Here is a 21,766-nt window from a genome sequence, read left to right as displayed (position 1 = left end):
CCCGTCCTCCCAGCTGATTGGCTCCGTCCCCGTCCCCGCCGCCGGGCCGGGCATCCAATTGGCTCCCTCTCTAGCGGCTGCAGATGCTGCGCTCGGATTGGCCCAGGCGTCCCCATTCATTGCTCCGGCCCCCGCCCGGCCTCCAGCCTCGTGGCTCCTGGCTTTGTATCCCGCGTCCAGCCTTCGCGGGCCCAGCCCCCGCCCCCGCCCATCGCACGCCGGATCCCCTCCCAGGAGCGCGCAAAAGTCCAGGCTGCTCTGACCCATGGGGTGGAGGCGGAGGTCCAGCCACCGAGACCTCCTGGCTCAGGCTCCAGGCCCCGCAGCGCCAACCCGCCAAGGGGCCTGGCTTTTCCTTCTTGCTCAGTGGTTCTTTCAGAAAGAGCCAGGCGCTGGCAGCGCGGAGCCCTGGGTTTTCCAGAGACATTTTCTTTCAAATTTCCCTCCTGACCCTCCCTTCCTGTGACAAGACACTGCCCCTCTCGGAGTTCCCCATACTCGCCGTCCACACTCCGCCCCCCTAGAAAACGCGTCCTGGAAGTGGGGATAGACCAGAGGATACCAGTCTGCCCTCCTCCCGCCCACCCTGGCTCTCTGCCCGCGCCTTGCCTCTGGCATCCCTCCCTCCCTCCAGCGGAATGCCTGTCTCTCCTCTCCTTAGCATCCAAACAAAACAAGCCATTAGAAAGCTCTCTCCAACCCATCCTACTCCTTTCGGTGACCTCAAAGCAGCGCTGCCCACTCCCCCGGTTAGTTTCTTTGTTACTTCTCCCGCACAAGAGACTGAGATGATGGTTCCTTGAGGCTCTGTCTTCAACCCTCTTCGTTTCTGGGTGGTCTTACCCACTTTGACGTCAGTGATTTCCCCCCAAAGGATGATGATAAGGATGATGTGTATATGACACTTAGTATGCACAGGTCCTGGTGTTTCAGTTTATTAACTCATCTGACCCTCTGTTATGGTTTGACCATGTCCCTCAAATTGCAAATGTTGGAAATATAATGCCCAAATTCATATATGGGTGGCATTTTTTAGACATATAAATTGTTACTTATTCAAATTATACAGCACTGAAAAATAAGTGAATTGTAACCAGATCACTCTTATTTAGCTGTAACTCTGTATCTTTTAACAAATCTCTCCCATTCCTTCCTCCCACCTACCATTCCCAACTTAGGTGAATATCAGAAATATCATGTTAGATTTGAAAAAAAAGCAATATGCAGAGTATGACACCGTGTAAGTCAAAAGCAAAAAACTAAACAATATGGTTTAGGAATATACAGACACATTTGTGGACAAAGGTATTATGGAAAGCAAAATTATGTAAGCACCAAAATAAAATAGGTAGTCATTTTTGGAAGGGTGACAGGAGAAGAGGATGTATTGAGGGAAGGGCTCAAAGGACTTCAAAGGCAATGTTCCATTTTGTAGACTGGGTGGTAGCCACATGGATGTTTATTTTCTTCTTTTTGACCCCCTTTTAGACAGGATCTTGCTGTGTTGTCCAGGCTGGTGTGCAGTGGTGCAATCATGGCTCACTGCAGTCTCAAACTCCTGGGCTCAAGCAGTCCTCCTGCCTTGGCCTCCCAGAGTGCTGGGATTTCAAGCATGAGCCACCTTGCCCAGCCTTTATTATTCTGTAAATCATATATGTATATAATTTTATATGTATCACTTTATATATGTGTGTATACACATAGTATTTTGTAAGTATGAGTTACTTTGTAATTTTCTTTAAAATTTTTTTAAAAATTGACAAGTAGTAATTAAACATTTATGGGACACATAGTGATGCTCTGATACTTGTAATGTAGAGTGATCAGATCTGGGTAACTGGCATATTCATCATCTCAAACATTATCATTTTTCTGTGTTGGGAACAGTCAATATCTTCCTTTTAGCTATTTGAAACTATGTATTATTGTTCACTCTAGTCATCATGACTAGATGACTGTAGTCATCCCACTTTAGCTGTAACTTTGTATCTTTTAACAAATCTCCCCTATTCCTTCCTTCCACCTACCATTCCCAACATTTAGTATGTTAATGAGTTGAGGCCTTTGAGAGTTCATTAGCTTTAGATAAGAGCAAACAGAGTCTGGGGAGGTGGCTCAAGCCTATAATTTCCGCACTTTGGGAGGCCAAGGCATGTGGATCACTTGAGGTCAGGAGTTTGAGTCTAGCTCCGCCAACATGGTGAAACCCTGTCTCTACTAATAATACAAAAAAATTAGCTGGGTGTGGTGGTACATGCCTGTAATCTCAGTTACTTGGGGGCTGGGGCAGGAGAATCCCTTGAACCTGGGAGGCAGAGGCTGCAATGAGCCAAGATCGAGCCATTGCACTCCAGCCTGGGTGACAAGGGCAAAAACTCCATCTCAAAAAAAAAAAAAAAAAGTCAAACAGGGTGGGGCCCCCATGACTGTACTGGTAGCTTTAAAAGAAGGGGAAGAGTGACCTGAGCTGACAGGCACACTTTTGCCCTCTAACCATGCAATGCCTTCTGCCATGTTATATACGGCACAGCAAGAAGGCCCTTACCAGATGCTGACCAGATGCCAGTGCTATGCTCTTGGACTTCCCATCCTCCAGACCATAAGCTAAGTAAGTGTCTTTTCTTTATAAATTATGCAGTCCCGGCCAGGCGCAGTGGCTCACGGCTGTAATCCCAGCACTTTGGGAGGCCAAGGCAGGTGGATCATGAGGTCAAGAGATTGAGACCATCCTGGTCAACATGGTGAAACCCTGTATCTACTAAAAATACAAAAAATTAGCTGGGCATGGTGGCGTGTGCCTGTAATCCCGGCTACTCGGGAGGCTGAGGCAGGAGAATTGCCTGAACCCAGGAGGCGGAGGTTGCGGTGAGCTGAGATCGCGCCATTGCACTCGGGCCTGGGTCACAAGAGCGAAACTCCGCCTCAAAAAACAAACAAACAAACAAATTATGCAGTCTGTGATATTCAGTTATAGCAACAGAAAATAGACTAACACCCTCATTGTACCTACACTTGATGAGGAAACTGAGAATAGAGAATTTGATTGGGCCCAAATTTTACTCAGTCAGTCTACACCAGGGCCAAGGATTCAAACTTTATCAGTCTAGGACTAGGATGTCTGTGCCTAACCATCATACCACACTGCCCTTTCTCAGCCCCTAATACCTCCAACCCCAGCTTGGGCCTCTCATCAGACATGTATAGCCAACTACCTCCTGGGTCTCATCTCCTCTTGGGTGCTGCAGGCATCTTAGATGTACTTACCCTAGCTAAAGTCACCCTGGTCTCCTCAACTCTCCTTCTCCTCCCCCATATTCCCTCTCTCATGTCTTTCCAAATTGTATCAAATAGGTGCCTGTGATCAATTAAGCTAAAAATGGGCCGCAAAGGCCAACAAAGTAGATGCATTCCTTACCCTCACAGAGCTCAGATCTAGTGTGTGGGGAGATACAGACACGAATGGATCAGATAAACAGGAATCAATTAATCAAAGAAGTATGCAAAACTTATTTAAAGCTGAGACCAAGAGAATGATTTAACCAGGCAAAGAGAGAGAGAGAGAGAGAGAGAGAGAGAGAGAGAGAGACAGAGAGAGAGAGAGAGAGTTTTTCTTGACTGAGAGAACAGCATGTTTAAGGAACAAGCATTCAGTATAAGAGACCCAGCACACACACACATGTAAACTGAAACAAAAGTTTCATGACACAATACTTGACTATGTGTGATATGCTCTGAGATTTTATTTTCTATTTCATAAAAAATAAAAAAATAACCTTGATGGTTACAACCCACTACATTTATTTTACAAGGGTCACTAATAGGGTATGGGTTGTGGTTTGCAAAATACTGCTCTAGTCTGCCTGTTCACTTTGTTACTACAGTGAAGTTGTTTATCAAGAGTCAGAAATGCTTGCTTTCAAACCTGTTTACAACAGCTGCATTTGTTACTATAATTAAGGAATTTAATTAATATCTTTTACCAATGAAATACAAGGGGTAAGAGTTGTTGTTTCTGTGAGAACTAGGTTGAAAGTGTAGGGAAGACTCCATGAAGGTGAAACACTTAGAAACAAGCAAAGTCTGTCAAACTGGAGTGTCTTTTCACAATTTTCTCTCCAGTGCCTGTCATGTCACAGGCATCCGTAATAATAGCTTATATTTTTTGAGTCCTCACCATGTGTCAGACGCTCTGCTGAGTGTATTTATTTTCTCTCTTCTTTCTTAATCCTCAAGAAATTCTTTGAAGTAGGTACTATTTTTATTTCCATTACAGGTGACAAAAGTGAGATGCAGCTAGGTGAAATATCTGGTCCAAGATTGTGTGGAATGTCAGGACTGGAGCTTAAATCCAGTGTTTGACTTCAAATCCTGAATTCTTACCCTTAGATGACATAGCTTCATTGAGTATCTGGGATGAAACAATGAATGCATGCATGTATAAAGATGCCCTCCCTGCTTGGAGCTTTCCACCCCCTTCCCTCACTCAGGATAACTGGCAGGCCAGGTTAATGAAGAGCAGTCTCCATGGCAACGAATAAAGGGGGAAGAAACATTTTCTTCTGAATGAGAAGCTTTTCCCTTTTGCCTTCCATAGAGTGGCCGGAGGGAAGGAAGGAGGCTGTGCTCAGGGGAAGCAGTCTCCTAGTCCAGATGTTACAGGGGCTTCTGTTCTTGATAAGGAGGAAAAACCAGTCACTTTTTCCTAGCAGAGGCTTAATCCAGCATCACCCTTGCCTCTGTTGGGGACAAGGAACGAAGGAGGAGCTCCAGCCCTGCTCTCCAGGGGCTCTTTGTCCAAAAGCAAAGATCCACCAGTTTCCTTGACCTCCTGGAACTGTCAATTTGATGGAAGACATAGAAGTTAAACACGTCATTGTAAACAGTTACAATTGTGCAAAATACCATGAATGTGAAGTGCTAGGGAGAAGTGAGAGGGCATAAGGGAGATGGGGAAAGTGACTGGAGCTGGAGGTCAGGGTTGTCTTCCTGAACGTGTGGTGTTTTAGGTGAGGAGCATTGTCAAGCGTTAGGACAGGGGAAAGCCTGGGCAAAAAGGGTAGGGCTGAGATCAGGGGCTGAGGGTAGGGGATAGGGTGGCAAGAGACAGGGTCTGTAGGCCAGAGAAGGAGTTTAAAATTTGTCCTGAAGGCGGTAGCAACTCTTTGCTGAATTTTAAGAGGGCAGTAGATTACTGGAGTGGCATTTTAATAAAGTCCATGAGGAGACTGGTTTCGGAGCTGCTATGTTTTTCTTTGTTGTTGTTGTTGTTTAGATGGAATTTTGCTCTTATTGCCCAGGCCAGAGTGCAATGGCATGATCTCGGCTCATTTGTGGGAAACTGAATCCTCAAATTCATATGTGGATGACATTATGGGTGGGGTCTTTGGAGGGTAATTAGGATGAGATAACATCATCAGGATAGGACCCATGATAGGATTGGAGGCTTTACAAGAAGAGGTAGAGAGACCTGAGCTGATGTGCATGCTCTTGTCCGCTCACCGTGTGATGCCTCCCACCATGCTATGACGTAGTAAGAAGGCCCTCACCAGATGCCAGCGCCATGCTCTTGGATTTCACAGTCTTCCAGAACCATGAGCTACATAAATGTCTTTAAAAAAAAATTAATCATGCAGTTTCTGGTGTTCGGTTATAACAACAGAAAAATGAATTAAGACTGGGGCCAAAGGGTTTCTGGAGCATCAGTCTGAACCCTGTGGCCCAAGCCCAGGCACAGACCTGGAGTGAATCCTCATTCTTCTCAGCAGGGAAACCAACCCCCCTGGCATCAGCTTCAACATCCCCTTTTCTTTTCTCCCCCACCTCACCAAGTCAACCACAGGCTACGTCTTTCAGTTCTACTGTTTAAACATCTCTGCCTTGTGTGTGTGCTCTTTGACCCTCTACAAAGAGAAGCAACTGAAACAGTGGGAGAGTCTTAAGAAGGTGAGAAGAGACGCGATTGGATCTTCTTCTCCCACTGTGAATTATATCACTGTTAGAAAACCGCCTAAGACAAAATCTAGTGCAGTGAATACAGTGAGTTCTTAATGTTGTCAACCGATGTTTGAAAACTGACTTTAAATGAAATTATCTGTAAGGAAACCACATTTTTTTCTCATCAACATTATAACGAAATGATGATGTTGATTGAAATGATGTTATTTGAGGACCTGGTGTATGTCCTTTCACTTCTAACTGCAGTCTGCAAGAACCTAAAAGGACATTAATGAGGACTTACTGTACTTATAAAGCCAGCACCCATGTAACCAGCATCTAGGTCAAGGGTGAACATTGCCAGTATCCCAGAAGCAGACACTTGACACCTGCAAGTGACAAGTGTGTTCTCCCTCTCTCCTTAGATTTTTCTTTTTTAGATAGGGGAGCCTCCCTCTGTTGTCAGGCTGGAGCGCAGTGGTGAGATCTTGGCTCACTGCAACCTCCGCCCCTCAGCGTTCAAGCGATTCCCCTGCCTCAGCCTCCCAAGTAGCTGGTATTATAGGTGCCCACCACCACGCCCGGCTAATTTTTGTATTTTTAGTAGAGGCGGGGTTTCACCATGTTGGTCAGGATGGTCTCATTCTCCTAACCTTGTGATCTGACCCCTCAGCCTCCCAAAGTGCTGGGATTACAGGTGTGAGCCACCTGGCCTGGCCACTCCTGAAACTTTTATGGTTATCACTTTTATTTTCCTTTGTAGTTTTGATATGGCTCCGATGACTGGAGGAACTCCAGGGTTCTTGGTCTTGTGCCAATAGGATTAACAAGATGAACACACATGCCGTGGTTTTAAGGAGCAAAAAGTTTAATAGGCAAGAAAGAAGGAAGGAAGAAGAAAATAGCTCCTCCATACAGAGACAAAGGGACGGGGGGATTTGAACGAAGAGAAAACCCCCTTCGGCGTTTGGCGAAAAGTGGCTGCTTATATGAGGAGCGGGGAGGAGGTGGTTTCCATAGGGCCCAGGGGATTCATTTGACCAGGTGTGTCATTTACACAGTCCAAAAAAAACCTGGCCCTCCCACCTTAGCCCTTTAATATGCAAATGCAGGTCACCAGGATGTTCTGAACACATGGTGTTATCTGGAGGTGGCCATGACACTTGGTACACCTGGTGACAAGGAATAGACAGTAGGAATCGCCATATGAGTGAACCCAATTTCTAATGGCTGGTATTTGCATATCAAGGCTTGCCAGCCTGGATCTTCAAGCAGCCGTTTTCTGTCAGAAAAGAGATGGCGGCAAGGCGCAGTGCCTCACGCCTGTAAGCCCAGCACTTTGGGAAGCTGAGGTGGGTGGATCACGAGGTCAAGAGTTCGAAACCATCCTGGCCAACATGGTGAAACCCTGTCTCTACTAAAAATACAAAAATTAATTAGCCCATGGTGGCGTGCGCTTGCAATCCCAGCTACTCGGGAGGCTGAGGCAGGAGATTCCTTGAACCCAGGAAGCAGAGGTTGCCGTGAGCTAAGATCATGTCACTGCACTCCAGCCTGGGTGACAGAGTAAGACTCTGTCTCAAAAAAAGAAAAAGAAAAAGAAAAGAAAAGAAAAGAAAAGAAAAGAGATGGTTTAGATGATTGCTTTTAATTGCAGGGAATTTCTTCAGAGACCCTTTACCCTTACTATCTGCCTAAAAGTTATTTCTTAGTAACTCCTATATTAGTTTTCCTAAGCATCCATTTTACCTGTGCATGCAGACCTCTCTAGGTTGCTGTGTCGCTAGAGAAAGGATGGAAGAGAGGAGGGGAAGGTATTTCTGCAGCCTTCCACCTTCCAGGGATGGAGACTGGACCCTTGGGGGTCTGACCAGGGTTCCCTGGCCTTGACCAGTTGTCCCAGGTTTGGTCTCCTCTATGCCAATTGCTCCTCATGGGAGGCAGGACTTTCAAGGGTGCCAGATTTCAGGGTCTCATTCACTGCTGCCAGCCTCTCAACCTGTCTCGAGAGGGAGGCAGCAGAGGCCAATTTTCCCATTTCAATTGGGAAAATGTAGTTAGTGTAAATGAGAGACACCCAAGGCCACAAGGTCAGTAAACAGGAAAGGGTCAGCCCTTTGAACTCAGCTGTATCTGGCTCAATCCAGTCCATTTTTTTTTTTTTTTTAAGACACAGTCTTATTCTGTCGCCCAGGCTGGAGTGCAGTGCAGTGGTGTGATCTCAGCTTAGAGCAACCTTTATCTCCTGGGTTCAAGCAATTTTCCTGCCTCTGCCTCCCAAGTAGCTGGGATTACAGGCACCTGCCATCACTCCTGGCTAATTTTTGTATTTTTAGTGGAGATGGGGTTTCACCATGTTGGCCAGGGTAGTCTTGAACTCCTGACCTCAGGTAATCCACCCACCACGGCTCCCAAAGTGCTGGGATTACAACCATGAACCACCACACCTGGCATAGTCTAGTGTTTAGTTTATCTCTCTCTGTAGCAGGTCCCTTCCCTCTGCAACAAGTGAGCCTGGTGTCAGGAAGAGAATGATTTTGCAGAGCTGAGTCCACCACCCTCAGGGTGTAGAGGCGAAGGAGCTTGAACTGGCCACACGATGGTGCCAAACACCAAGTCTTAGCATTTTTTTGTTTGGCAGCCTGGAAGGGTGTCCCAGATGCCCTGAATGCACTCTGCCTGGTTCCAAGAGCACAGGGGTAAGGCCCTCCAAAGGGGAGGCTGGAGCGGGGGTGGCGAGGGCGCTTCAACTTTACCCAAACCCACCCTGCCCTTTGTTCTCTGTCTTCCTTCCCTCCCAAGCCAGAAACCTGTCCCCTCTTTCCTTGGGCCACCATCACAGGGCCTCCTAAAGGCAGATCCTGGGGAGGGGAGGGGGAACAGGGAAAGCAGGCAGGTGGCTGGATGGCAAGGGCCTCTGCTGCCCCACCTGGCCTGGGGTCCTCAGGGGCTTAGAGTCTGGGCTCAGCCCAGGCCTCCCCTCCTTTTCCCCTTTAGTGGCCTCCAGGCCTCCCTCCTGCTCACTCCTCCTTTCCTGCCTTCTTTAAGAACGATCCGGGGACCTTCTTCCTTCTTGAGGGGGAGCAAAACCCAAGCCTAGCACACCCCTGGCATGTGTCAGGCAGGGACCCAGAATCACTGGAAAGAGTGGTGGATGAGGAAGGAGGAGAGGCTGCCTGCAGACCACAGACCCTCGTGGCTCTGATGAGAAGCCAGGAGCCTGGGGCACCGCCCCCACTGTCTGCCCTCCCTCGCCACTCCTCCTGGCTGGGCAAATCCCAGAGTCTCAGCTGCCTAAGTGTCTTCCCCAGAGGTGAGATTATCTCAGCCTGTGTTGGACACCGCCTTTTCTCCTCCAACTTTTCCTCCTCCAACCATGGATGCCGCTCTGCTCCTGAACGTGGAGGGGGTCAAGAAGACCATTCTGCATGGGGGCGTGGGCGAGCTCCCAAACTTCATCACCGGATCCCGAGTGAGTAGGGCCCCTCTGGAGCAGAAGGATCCCCCAGAGCAGCCTTCCACATTCCAGGTGTGCCCCAAGGCACTGTAAACAGCTTTCAGCTTTGCCTAAAAGCAGCCAGGCAGCCCCAGCCCTGGGCCTTTGGGGAGCTCCCAGCATCTATGCCTTCATGGGGCATTTTTGGTACTTTGCAGATTCCACTTTTAGCATGAGCTGAGGGGAAGGACTTTTGGGAATTTTCTGGACGAAGAAGAAAGGAGGTCTCAGGGGCCTTGGTATTTGTCCCCAAATGTCAGTTGGGCTTCCCTGGACTGAAGGGTGTTTCTGTGGGCTTATTTGAGGAAGGATTTCCCAATAGGCAGGGCTGTGGGGGGTGAAATGGGGTCCATAGGGAGGGGGTGGGCTTCTCCTCCCTGGGGGGTGCAGGCAGTGTGGAGGTGCTCCAGGGCTCTGAGGCATCTGCTGGGGTGAACTGAGTGAGCTGACCGAGGACACCTGGGAGTTGGTGGCCGGGAGGTGGCTTCTGCCTGGCTTGGAGAGGTGTGTCTAGAGCAGAGCGTGCTGTCTTGGTGACCAGGTGATCTTTCATTTCCGCACCATGAAATGTGATGAGGAGCGGACGGTGATTGATGACAGCAGGGAGGTGGGCCAGCCCATGCACATCATCATCGGCAACATGTTCAAGCTGGAGGTCTGGGAGATCCTGCTCACCTCCATGCGAGTGCGCGAGGTGGCCGAGTTCTGGTGCGACACCATCGTAAGTAGGCCCTGCACCCAGTTCCCTGGGGCTGGTCTCTTACGGGCTCACCCACGCACTCAGTGGGGCTGCTGTGTTTCGGGAAAGCTGGGACTGAAAAAAAGCCCTGCAAAGCCAATCCTGCAACCTCATTCCCCATTGCTGTGGGTGTGAAGATGGAGGGAACAGGGCCTGGAAGGGGCGACCTGGGCCATGGCTGGCTGGTGGGGTGTGGGAGCAGGGCTATGCCCAGCAGGAGGGAGCCGGCCACTTCACAGTCCTCACGTGTCTGTGTGTGTGTGTGTGTGTGTGTGTGTGTGTGAGAGAGAGAGAGAGAGAGAGAGAGAGAGAGAGAGAGAGAGAGAAACAGAGAGAGAGGGAGAGGGAGAGACTGTCTCGCTCTGTCACCCAGGCTGGAGTACAGTAGTTTAATCATGGCTCACTGCAGCCCTCAACTTCCTGGGCTCAGGTGACCCTCCTACCTCAGCCTCTAAGTAGCACACCACCACACCCGATTTTTGTATATTTTGTAGGGACAGAGTTTTTCCATGTTGGCCAGGCTGGTTCTGAACTCTTGGATTTAAGCAATCCTTCCAACTCGGCCTCCCAAAGTGCTGGAATTACAGGCATGAGCCATCATGCCCGCCCAGTCCTTGCTTTTTATACAGCGTGATTCAACCTGGAGGCTTTTTTTTTTTTTTTTTTTTAGACGGAGTCTCACTCTGTCGCCCAGGCTGGAGTGCAGTGGCACAATCTCGGCTCACTACAACCTCCACCTCCCTAGTTCAAGTGATTCTTCTGCCTCAGCCTCCAGAGTAGCTGGGATTACAGGTGTGTACCACCACACCCAGCTAATTTTTGTATTTTTAGTAGAGATGAAGTTTCACCATGTTGGCCAGTATGGTCTCAATCCATCTCCTGACCTTGTGATCCACCCGCCTTGGCCTCCCAAAGTGCTGGGATTACAGGTGAGAGCCGCTGTGCCTGAGCTAGATCTGGAGACTTTATAGGGGATGATTAGACCAGCATTGGTCACTTTTTCACCCTCCTCCTCATGTTGCAAGTTTCCCCTCTCTATTTATGGCACTGTGGAAGTTACTCTTATAAGTTAGCTTCCTTGCCTTATGGCAACACCCACTGACCTTTAGGCAATGTTTCTTATGGGAACTTTCAAACAGAAACAAAGTCAGCAGAAAGTATAATGCCCTTCTAAGAACCCATCACCCAGTGCCAGCCACCATCAACCCACGGCTGGTCTTGCTTTGTCTTCCACCCCACCCACTTCCCTTCTTTGTCTTGCACAGTTAAAGTAAAAGCCAGGCATCATATCACTTCATCTATAAATACTAAAATTTGTATCTCTAAAATATGAGGACTTTTTTTTTTTTGAGACAAACTCTTGTTCTGTCGCCCAGGCTGGAATGCAGTGGTGCAATCTCAGCTTACTGCAACCTCCGTCTCCTGGGTTCAAGTGATTCTCCTGCCTCAGCCTCCTGAGTAGCTGGGACTACAGGCACACCATGCCCAGCTAATTTTTGTATTTTTAGTAGAGGCGGGGTTTCATTATGTTGGCCAGGCTGGTCTCGAACTGCTGACCTCGCAATCCACCCGCCTTTGCCTCCCAGAGTGCTGGGATTACAGGTGTGAGCCACTGCACCTGGCCAGATATGAGGATATTTAAAAAACTTGACCATGACATCGTTATGAAATCTTTTAAAAACTCCAGTAATTCCTTCACCAACTAATATCTAGTCACTATTAAATTTTCTCTGGTTGACTCCTCTTTTATTCTTTATAAATGAATGAGTTTGGTTGGTTTAAATCAACAAAGTCCCTGCATAGCGAGTGCTTTGTTGATGTGTCTCTCAAGTCTATTTTTATCTATAGGTTCACCTTCTTTTCTTCTATTCTTTCTTGACATGGATGTGTTGAAGGAATGGGGTCAGTTAGCCTGCACAAGTCCCACATTCTGATTTTCCTGGTGCCGTGAAATGGTCTAACATGTTCCTTTATTCCCCATGTTTTTGATAAATTGAAAGCTGAGTCTAGAGGACTTGATAAGATTCAGATTCTTTTTTCTCTCTCTTTTTTAAAAAAAATCTGCTATGGATGATACCATATACTTCCCTTTGAGAGAAAGTCCATGACACCGACTTGTCTGTCTTACAGTGATGTTAAGAGTGATTGGTGAGTGTGGGTGTTGACAGCCTGATCCATCCATTCCAAAGCTATCCCTAGACTTTCAACATTGATGGCAGATACCCAAACTCATTATTTCATCAGAGGCCACTCACCTTTTAAATGAGCATTTCGGGGACAGTTTGAATCTGTTCTGTCTTTTATTAGTTGTGTGATCTGGGGAAGTCCCTTCTTCTGCATGCTACTCTATTCGTTCATTTATAAATAAACAAAACTCTAAGTTAAGGAGTTGTTTTGGAGATTAACTGATATAACATATGAGGGCAATTACAACTTAGAGCTATTATTTTGAGCTAGAATTTTTTCCCCCAAGATGGAGTTTTACTCTGTCACCCAGGTTAGAGTGCAGTGGCACAATCTCCGTTCACTGGAACCTGTGCCTCCCAGGTTCAAATGATTCTCTTGCCTCAGCCTCCTGAGTAAATGGGATTACAGGTGCCCACGACCACACCTAGCTAATTTTATTTTGTATTTTTAGTAGAGATGGGGTTTCATCATGTTGGACCAGGCTTGACCTCAAGTGATCTACCTGCCTCAGCCTCCCATAGTGCTGGAATTATAGGCGTGAGCCACAGTGCCCGGCCTAGAAAACATTCTGAGATTAACTTCTTCACTTTACTAATGAGAAAACTTAAGACTCCAAAAAAAGGAAAACTTGTAATGGCTCAAACAGGTTAAGAGAAAAGATCTGGGTGAGACACATGGGTTCCCTCTTCATCCTGTACGTTTCTCACAATGTCTAATAGAGTTGGGCTGCAGTACCATCCCCTGCCAGTAGGTGATCCCACCCAACATGTTATTCATTTCTTCATTCATGTAGCACATATTTGTTGAACATCTTTCCTTTGTACCAGTCCTTGTGTTTTTCCCCCTTCTGATGTTTTTAACTTAAAATCTGTTTTATTTTTATCAAGTCAAGGCTTCAGAAAATTGGCTTCTTTGTGATTTTAGTGAGATTAAAAATATATCTATTGACTTTGCTTAGAGTGAGGGACTCCTGTACTTCAATTCACGCCATATGAGAGGCAAGGCTTGGCTGCCACCAAGAACCCCCTCTCCATAGGATACATGTTCATTAACACACGACAGCTGAGTGCATAGAAGGCTGTCAACAAATTCTTGTTTAGATGATTGATTTGTTGTTTGCAAAACCACAAGCTGTTGTCATTCCCATAACATGGGCATGTGTGTTCCTTTGTCCACATTGACAGTCACATGAGTGCACTGCCCTTATCACAGGCTGAACTTTTTTTTTTTTGAGACAGAGTTTCGCTCTTGTTGCCCAGGCTGGAGTGCAATGGTGTGATCTTGGCTCACTGCCACCTCTGCCTCCTGGGGTCAGGCGATTCTCCTGCCTCAGCCTCCTGAGTAGCTGGGATTACTAGTGCCCACCATCATGCCCAGCTAATTTTTTTTTTTTGGTATTTTTAGTAAAGACAGGGTTTCACCACATTGGCCAGGCTGGTCTCAAATGCTTGACCTCAGGTGATCTGCCCCGTTGGCCTCTCAAAGTGCTGGGATTATAGGTGTGAGCCACTGTGCCCAGCTGGTAACTGTTATACCATAGTAACTATGGGTTTTCCCAATCTCCACACCCCTCCCATCTCCTCACCCCAGCACACGCGCGCACACACACACACACACACACCCCTTCTAGAGTTATTTCTTTACCTGCACTCCCACCTCTTATCCATCCACCCACTTGCCCAGGCATCAATTCATCCATTCTTCCCTTCAACCAATCTTCATTCATAATGCAGTCTTTCATCACTATGCATGCATCCATCATCTCCTATCTATCTCCTGTCATTCATCTGTCTGTCTATCTATCGATCTATCTATCTATCTATCTCTATCTAATTAGAAAACATTCACTGGGCACCTCACTTGGCCTGTGCTGTATGTTAGGAATGAAACAAGTGAAGCTTCTAGCCCATAAAGAACTTGACTTCTGGAGAAGCACACACCTAAACAATTGTAATGCAGGGTAGCCAGTGCCACAACATAGATAAGTGAGGGCAGTGTGCTTTGGGACCACAAAAGCACACCCAGCTTGTTTGGAGCCATGGGGTGCCGAGCTGGGGGCTGCTGAGTCAGGACCAGGGTGCTCCCTCCCTGCAGCAAGCTGGTTCTGGGGCCTCTCCCTCCCTTGGTCCAGCTCTAATCCCAACAGGCTCAACAGCCATCTGCTCGTCTCTTCCACAAAGAGGCAGAAGGCATTTCGGGCTAATCCCAGCTGGTGGTGGGATGGGCGGGGTGACCTCTGTCTCTGTGCTGCTGACCTGGAGGCAGAGCTGAACTGCTGCACAGTTTCATCTGCTTCTCTTCCCAACAACATGTTGCATATAGGGCCAGAACTGGGTCATCTCAGAAGCCAGTTCAAGGAGATGGGTTCTCAGAGAGCCTAGTTGGGGAAATTGAGGTCCAGCATACATACAGCAGGACTCGCTAAGGCTGCACAGCTGATTTTCCCAGCCCTTCTTCATCCCAAGAGTGGCAACCTCTGCTCCCATTCTGGCTGAGGCTGTGATGAGCCAGACCTATATCTGCACTGTCCCATTTAATCCCTACAGCAGCCCTAATACTAGACAGGAGCAACCCAGGGAAGTGGGCTTCAGAGAAGTACAGAGACCTGGGCTCACCGCCAATCTGCAGCAGTTCCAGGATACCAAAGTGACTCTCTCTGACCCTGGAGTCCTGCTCCTTCCACTGCACCACACTGCCCTTCCTGTCAGTCATAGGTTTTGCAGAGCTCAGAGTTTCCTTGGGGCAGAGATGTATTACAGTGGACCACAAGGGCCAGAAGAGGTAGCCAGAGGCTAAGAGCATTTGGTCTCTGGAGCCAGGTTTGAATCCTGGCTGCATATTTCCTAGCTGTGTGACCTTAAGCAAGTTGCTGTGCCTCTCTGGGCTGTAGTTTCCTCATCCGTAAAGTGGGTATAATAGTGCCTCCCTTCACTTGTAAGGATTAAAGGAGCTCACAATGGTGTAAAGTGCTTTGCCTGGCACACAGTGAATCATAGTTAGTATTAGTGGCATAGTGAGGTGGCAGGATTCCTGCTAGGAGGGGCTCCGAGTGGAGGCCTTTTGTGGCCCACCTAGCTCTCAGCAGGTAGCCCAGATGCCATCTGTTTCTCTCCCCAGCACACAGGGGTCTACCCCATCCTTTCCCGGAGCCTGCGGCAGATGGCCCAGGGCAAGGACCCGACAGAGTGGCATGTGCACACGTGCGGGCTGGCCAACATGTTCGCCTACCACACGCTGGGCTACGAGGACCTGGATGAGCTGCAGAAGGAGCCTCAGCCTCTGATCTTTGTGATCGAGCTGCTGCAGGTGGGTCTTGGGGTGGGCAGGGCTGAAGGGCTGTGCCAGCACCAGAGAGGGACAGCAGGCATCATGGGCACCCCCTATCCCACTGACCACTGGACAGTGCCCTGTTTCTCTTTAGAGAATCACAAAGGGTTCATAAACCACAGGGGAATATGAATTTGAAAAAAAAAAAAAAAAAGGCCTCTGCCTTTTCCATGCAAAAAGTCCATTGGGTGCTGGGCATGGTGGCTCATGCCTGTAATCCCAGCACTTTGGGAGGTCAAGGTGGTGGATCACTTGAGGTCAGGAGTTCGAGACCAGCCTGGCCAACATGGTGAAACCCTGTCTCTATTAAAAGCACAAAAATTAACCCGGCATGGTGGTGCGTGCCTGTAATCCTAGCTACTCAGGAGGTTGAGGCACGAGAATTGCTTGAACCTGGAAGGTGGAGGTTGCAGTGAGCCAAGATTGCGTCATTGCACTCCAGCCTGGGTGAAAGAGTGAGACTGTCACTAAAAAAGAACAAAAAAAGAAAAGTCTGTTTGGAGCCAATTTTTTAAAATGTGCCTCATTTTCATTTTGGAGGTATTTTACTGCAGTGCAATTGTGCGATCTCAGCTCACCACAACTTCTGCCTCCTAGGTTCAATCGATTCTGCCCCAGCTGGGATTACAGGTGTCTGCTACCACTCCTGGCTAATTTTGTAGCTTTAGTAGAGATGGGGTTTCTCCATGTTGGTCAGGCTGATCTTGAACCCCTGACCTCAGGTGATCCATCTGCCTCGGCCTCCCAAAGTGCTGGGATTATAGGTGTAAGCCGCTGCGCCTGGCCAGCATTTTACTTCTATTGGTTATCAACTTCCACTGTTTTTCCAAGAGTTTAAGATTATAACCTCCTCCTTCCTGTGGTTTGTGGATTCAGACTTGGTTCTCAAGTAGTGGGAGAGGCTGCATGGCACTCCCCACATCCTCCCACCCAGAGCCCCAGAGTGACTGGCAGCGCATGTTTGTGGATTGGTGGGAGAGGGTTAGGGCCAGGATCAAGGTCATGCTGGGACTCAGCTATGGCCAAAACGAGGCTCAGCCTGAGAGTTATGTGGGTGAATAAAAATACAATGAGAACTGTGTCAACGGAGGGCCTTTACAGGCTTACTGTCACAGTCAGCTGCGTGGTCTGTGTACTGCGCAGGATGTACCGGCATCTCCTCCAAGGTGCTCATTATAGGCATTGTATATTGGTATTGCTATAATGACCATTTTCCAGCAGATGGCAACAGTGCATTGTTCTAACAAAACGAGTATTCCTGACAATTTTCTTTTCCTTTTTTTTGAGACGGAGTCTCACTGTTGCCCAGGCTGGAGTGCAATGGCGGGATCTCAGCTCACTGCAACCTCCACCTCCCAGGTTCAAGTGATTCTCCTGCCTCAGCCTCCCGAGTAGCTGGGATTACAGGCATGTGCCATCACTGCCAGCTAATTTTTTGTCTTTTTAGTAGAGATGATGTTTTACTATGTTAGCCAGGATGGTCTCAATCTCCTGACTTCGTGATCCACCCACCTTGGCCTCCTAAAGTGCTGGGATTACAGGCATGAGTCACTGCACCTGGTGACAATTTTCTGAATATTAGAAGTGAAGTGTCTTGAAGAATGGGCACCTTTTCCTTGTGTGCACAAAGGCACTGATTTAGGGCAGGGTTTTTGGCCTTGTTGCTTCTTTCCCTTGTCTGTATGCAATTGACCAGCAAGCATGACTTCAGGGAGACATGCCAGGGCCCACTTTCTCTGCTGGGGTGAGGCCCCCCGGGGTTCCTTCCTCAATGACCTGCAGCTCTGGGGCCAGGTTGATGCCCCGAGTGATTACCAGAGGGAGACCTGGAACCTGAGCAATCACGAGAAGATGAAGGTGGTGCCCGTCCTCCATGGAGAAGGAAATCGGCTCTTCAAGCTGGGCCGTTACGAGGAGGCCTCTTCCAAGTACCAGGAGGCCATCATCTGCCTAAGGAACCTGCAGACCAAGGTGGGAGGCCACTGGCAGGGGGTGAGAAGTGGGGCTGACTCTGGGGGACCTGCCCAGTGCTGGCCAGGGTGGGGCGAGGGTCAAGCAGCAGCCTGAGGTCACGGCTGATGTTCTTTTTGGGCAGGAGAAACCCTGGGAGGTGCAGTGGCTGAAGCTGGAGAAGATGATCAATACCCTGATCCTCAACTACTGCCAGTGCCTCCTGAAGAAGGAGGAGTACTATGAGGTGCTGGAGCACACCAGCGACATTCTCCAGCACCACCCAGGTGCATGGGGCTGGAGGGGTGGGCAGAAAGGGGGCGGGGCGCCCAGCCCAGGGCCACAGAGACACCTGTCACAACCTCCCTGGACTTTCCTTTCCACCCCATCAGGGCACCGAACTTTGTCTCCACCCAGCCGGGTTTCCCAGGCTGTGTTACTGAATCCTGAGTGATCGATGGGCAGTGCTTGGTGCGGGGCCTTTTATTTTAATGTGTATTTGAACGCTTACCAAGGAAGCTCACCAAGCCTGTGATTTCGGTGGAACAGTGAACAGGCTTTTAAAAAAGAGGGGCACTCAATATAGAGAAAAATATTATGTGGATACTAGTATGGGTGGTGTGAGGATGTGGGGCCTCGGGTACTAGTGTTGACTTAACACTCTGACAGCGCTCACAATAACAACAGCCAGCACTTGGCTCATCCATTGGGCACAAGTCCTCTGCTTGATTATCTCATTTAATCCTCATCATCCTCATAATCACCATATGGGGGAGGTGCAGGGAAAGGGCCTGAAGGTTATCTAATTTAGGGAGTGTCTATAAGAAAAAGAAAACAAAGTTAAGAATATAAAATTAATCATAGGGCCTTGAAAAGGAGAGGAGGCAGTACTGCTATTATGGTCATCATCTTCATCTTACAGTTGGGGAAACCAAAGCACGGGGGTTACAGTTTAAGGATCACAGCCCGGCTAAGGGTCTTGTAGGCTGGTGAGTGCCAGCTGGGCGGGGGTTGCCTCTGAGGCTGGGCAGGGTGGCTGCAGCTGGATGCTCCCCACAGGCATTGTGAAGGCCTACTATGTGCGCGCCCGGGCTCACGCGGAGGTGTGGAACGAGGCGGAGGCCAAGGCGGACCTCCAGAAAGTGCTGGAACTGGAGCCGTCCATGCAGAAGGCGGTGCGCAGGGAGCTGAGGCTGCTGGAGAACCGCATGGCGGAGAAGCAGGAGGAGGAGCGGCTGCGCTGCCGCAGCATGCTGAGCCAGGGGCCCACTCAGCCTCCCGAAGAGCCACCCACAAAGCCACCTGCAGAGCCGCCCACAGAGCCACCTGCAGAGCCATCCCTGTCCCCAGGGCACCCACTGCAGCATTGACCCCCTGAGGCCCACAGCCAGCCTGGCACCCAGGCAGGGAGCAAGTAGCCCAGTCACTTCTGGTTCAATTGACCAGGATTGTGGTGTTGCTTTTTGAAATTAATCTTTGAAATCAAAGTCAGACATGCGATGTTAAAAAAAAAAAAAAAATTCCAAAGGGCACAGAAGAACTTATGATTGAATAAAAGTGGTTTTCTCCCCTACCTGTCCCATTCCTTCTATGCCGTGGTTTTAATTGACCCTGTTTTTTGTTCTTCTGGTAGTTTTCTCTATTTCCAAGTAATCTGTTTAAATCAGTTTCTCTACCTGTTGGTTTTACCCCGTGTCAATGACAAATGAGGATCTGATGCTCTGATCCTTTCTCATCCCTGCTACCCCTCTCTGTCTCCCCATGTTGGATAGTTACATTTGTGGGTCATTTCTTGGTTATTTTTGCAACTTTATGCAGGACACCTAGAACTCTCTAGAATCCCACTGACTTTAATGGGTCTTGATGTAGGGTGAGCAAGCCCCAAAACTGGAGCTTAGCCAGAGTGGGTTCTTGGCTTCTCCCAGGAGAGATTTCAAGGGCAAGCCAGTGGTAGGGCAGAAGAAAACAGCTGTGGCTGGGAGCGGTGGCTCATGCCTGTAATCCCAGCACTTTGGGAGGCCAAGGCGGGTGGGTCATGAGGTCAAGAGATCGAGACCTGCCTGGCCAACATGGTGAAACCTTGACTCCACTAAAAATACAAAAATTAACTGGGTGTGGTGGCACGTGCCTGTAATCCCAGCTACTAGGAAGGCTGAGGCAGGAGAATGGCTTGAACCTGGGAGGTGGAGGTTGCAGTGAGCCGAGATCGTGCCAGTGCACTCCAGCCTGGGTGACAGAGCGAGACTCCATCTCAAAAAAAAAAAAAAAAAAAAATTCTAGGAAAGAAGTAGTAACTTCTGGGTCCTGGGGTCATTGCCACAAAAAAAGGCAGAAATGCCAGGGTGTCGCCATGGCAATGGGAAACTGACATGGCACCTGGTTGGCATATCTTATGGAAAGCTGCTTCACTTGCCCCTGTTTTAGATCTTCAATTTAGTCTGGTGTCCAGACCCCACTGCCTCCCTCAGTCTGGTGACCTTCTGTGTCTGCTGAGCATGGCAGTGCTGGGATCTTCCTTTCCTACTCCCTGCCTCCTCTTGATCCTCCTTAAAGAAGGAAGAGTAGGAGGAGGTGCTGTCACACCACTGACATCCTCTAGCACCACCCAGGTGCATGGGGTGGGGCAGGTGGTGATGGAGTATGTGGCCCAGCACCACGTAGTCAACTGCCAAGGCCTTCCTGGGCTTCTCTTCTGCCCCAGAGCTTGTCTCCACCCAGCAGGGGTTCCCCAGCACTAACTGTATCCCCAAAGTTCTGATGTACTTTACTTTTCTATCACCCCTGTTGTTAACATCTATCTTCTGCTCTGTGAGCAAAACTAAGTCTTCTGTGCTTTGTCCACAGGTTGACTCTAAAATCGGAAAATCAGTAAACAGCATTTGCATGACTGTGGCTGTGTACGTGTTTTTCCGCAGGGCCTAGTGTGATGCCTCCACTTCATGGTTTTCTCTGTGGTTCCAATTTCGCCACCCCTGGGCCACCAGAGCGAGGGTATTTCTGGCCCTGTCCATTTTCTGTATGTAGCTGTCCTACCAGCTGCCCTTTCTCTTGGGGACCAGCAGCAAGGGTCCCCCCTCATTTGTGGCCAGAACATGGCCTGTGGGCTCCCTGGTAGGACAGCAGTCCAAATCCAGCCCTGGCTCCTGCTTGGTCCTGTCTGGCTCATCCTGTGTGGATATCTCCCCTTCTGATGCCTCTGGATGTTTGAAAACAGGAGAACAGGGATAGCAACCAGGGTGCCCATAGCATGTGGTGGGAGATACGCTGGAGAGAGGGTGCACAGGGACCCTTGTCCTATTGTTATGATCCTCCAAAGGCAGAGCTGGGCCCGCAGAACCACTTCAGAAACTGCTGCATCCCGAACCCCATCTTCCTCTAGCAGAGGAGGTGGGATGCAGACTTGGGAGAGATGCAGGCAGCCTCCCCATCCAGGGCTCTAGTTGCTGCGTGGGCTTCTTTCTACTCCCTGAAACCCAGTCTAAAGCAAAGGCCTGGCTGGCCAAGCCTGGGCGGGCAGTTACAATAGGTTGCAGTGTCTCTCTCTCAAAGGCTTCTTTCCTCTCGATCCATCCAGAATGCTTTGTTTTCAAGTTGCCAGCAGGGGGCAGCAGAGAACAAGAAAACAGGTCCCCGCGGCAGGCGATGGCAGTTTTGGGCACCAGATGTGGCAATTTTCCATCAGCCCTGTCACTGACGGTTGCAGGTCACCAGGTCAGGCAAGCTGTGGACAGGGAAGAAGGCATTTAGAACCACGGAATGAGGCTGCCAACAAACTAGGTCGTTGGAGGCAACTCGGTCCCAACCCCTTGTACAGATGGGGAAATTGAGGCTTAGAGAGGGGCAGTAGATCCAGGATTAGCGTCAGGTTTCCAGGTGTCTGGGCTGGGGCTTTTATTTATTTATTTATTTTGAGACGGAGTCTCGCACAGCGGCAGGCTGGAGTGCAGTGGCACAATCTTGGCTCACTGCAACCTCAGCCCTCTGGGTGCAAGTGATTCTCCTGCTTCAGCCTCCTGAGTAGCTGGAATTACAGGTGCCTGCCACCACTTGCAGCTCATTTTTTGTATTTTTAGTGGAGACGGGGGCTTTACCATGTTGGGCAGGCTGGTCTCAAACTCCTGACCTCATGATCA

The 21,766-nt window shown here is 49.0% G+C and overlaps 1 protein-coding gene across 2 annotated transcripts; it reads left to right on the top strand.

Moving 5' to 3' along the window:
* The first annotated feature begins 9,260 nt into the window (after positions 1–9,260).
* AIPL1 (AIP like 1 HSP90 co-chaperone) lies at positions 9,261–20,520 on the top strand. 2 transcript variants are annotated; one of them, XM_035301108.3, is made up of 6 exons: positions 9,261–9,406; positions 9,972–10,151; positions 15,474–15,662; positions 17,478–17,654; positions 17,779–17,920; positions 18,693–20,520. In XM_035301108.3, the coding sequence occupies exons 1-6, from the start codon at positions 9,311–9,313 to the stop codon at positions 19,001–19,003; spliced, it is 1,095 nt and encodes a 364-aa protein (XP_035156999.3). In that variant the 5' UTR covers positions 9,261–9,310; the 3' UTR covers positions 19,004–20,520. The 2 variants fall into 2 exon arrangements, with proteins under 2 accessions (XP_035156999.3, XP_035157000.3); XM_035301109.3 differs by lacking the exon at positions 9,972–10,151.
* Positions 20,521–21,766: the final 1,246 nt, after the last annotated feature.

Source organism: Callithrix jacchus, chromosome 5 (assembly GCF_049354715.1).
Source record: "Callithrix jacchus isolate 240 chromosome 5, calJac240_pri, whole genome shotgun sequence".
In the NCBI taxonomy this organism is placed as follows: Eukaryota; Metazoa; Chordata; class Mammalia; order Primates; family Cebidae; genus Callithrix; species Callithrix jacchus.
Note: the sequence above shows the minus strand (reverse complement) of the source record. Positions and strands in the feature narration are given on the sequence as shown.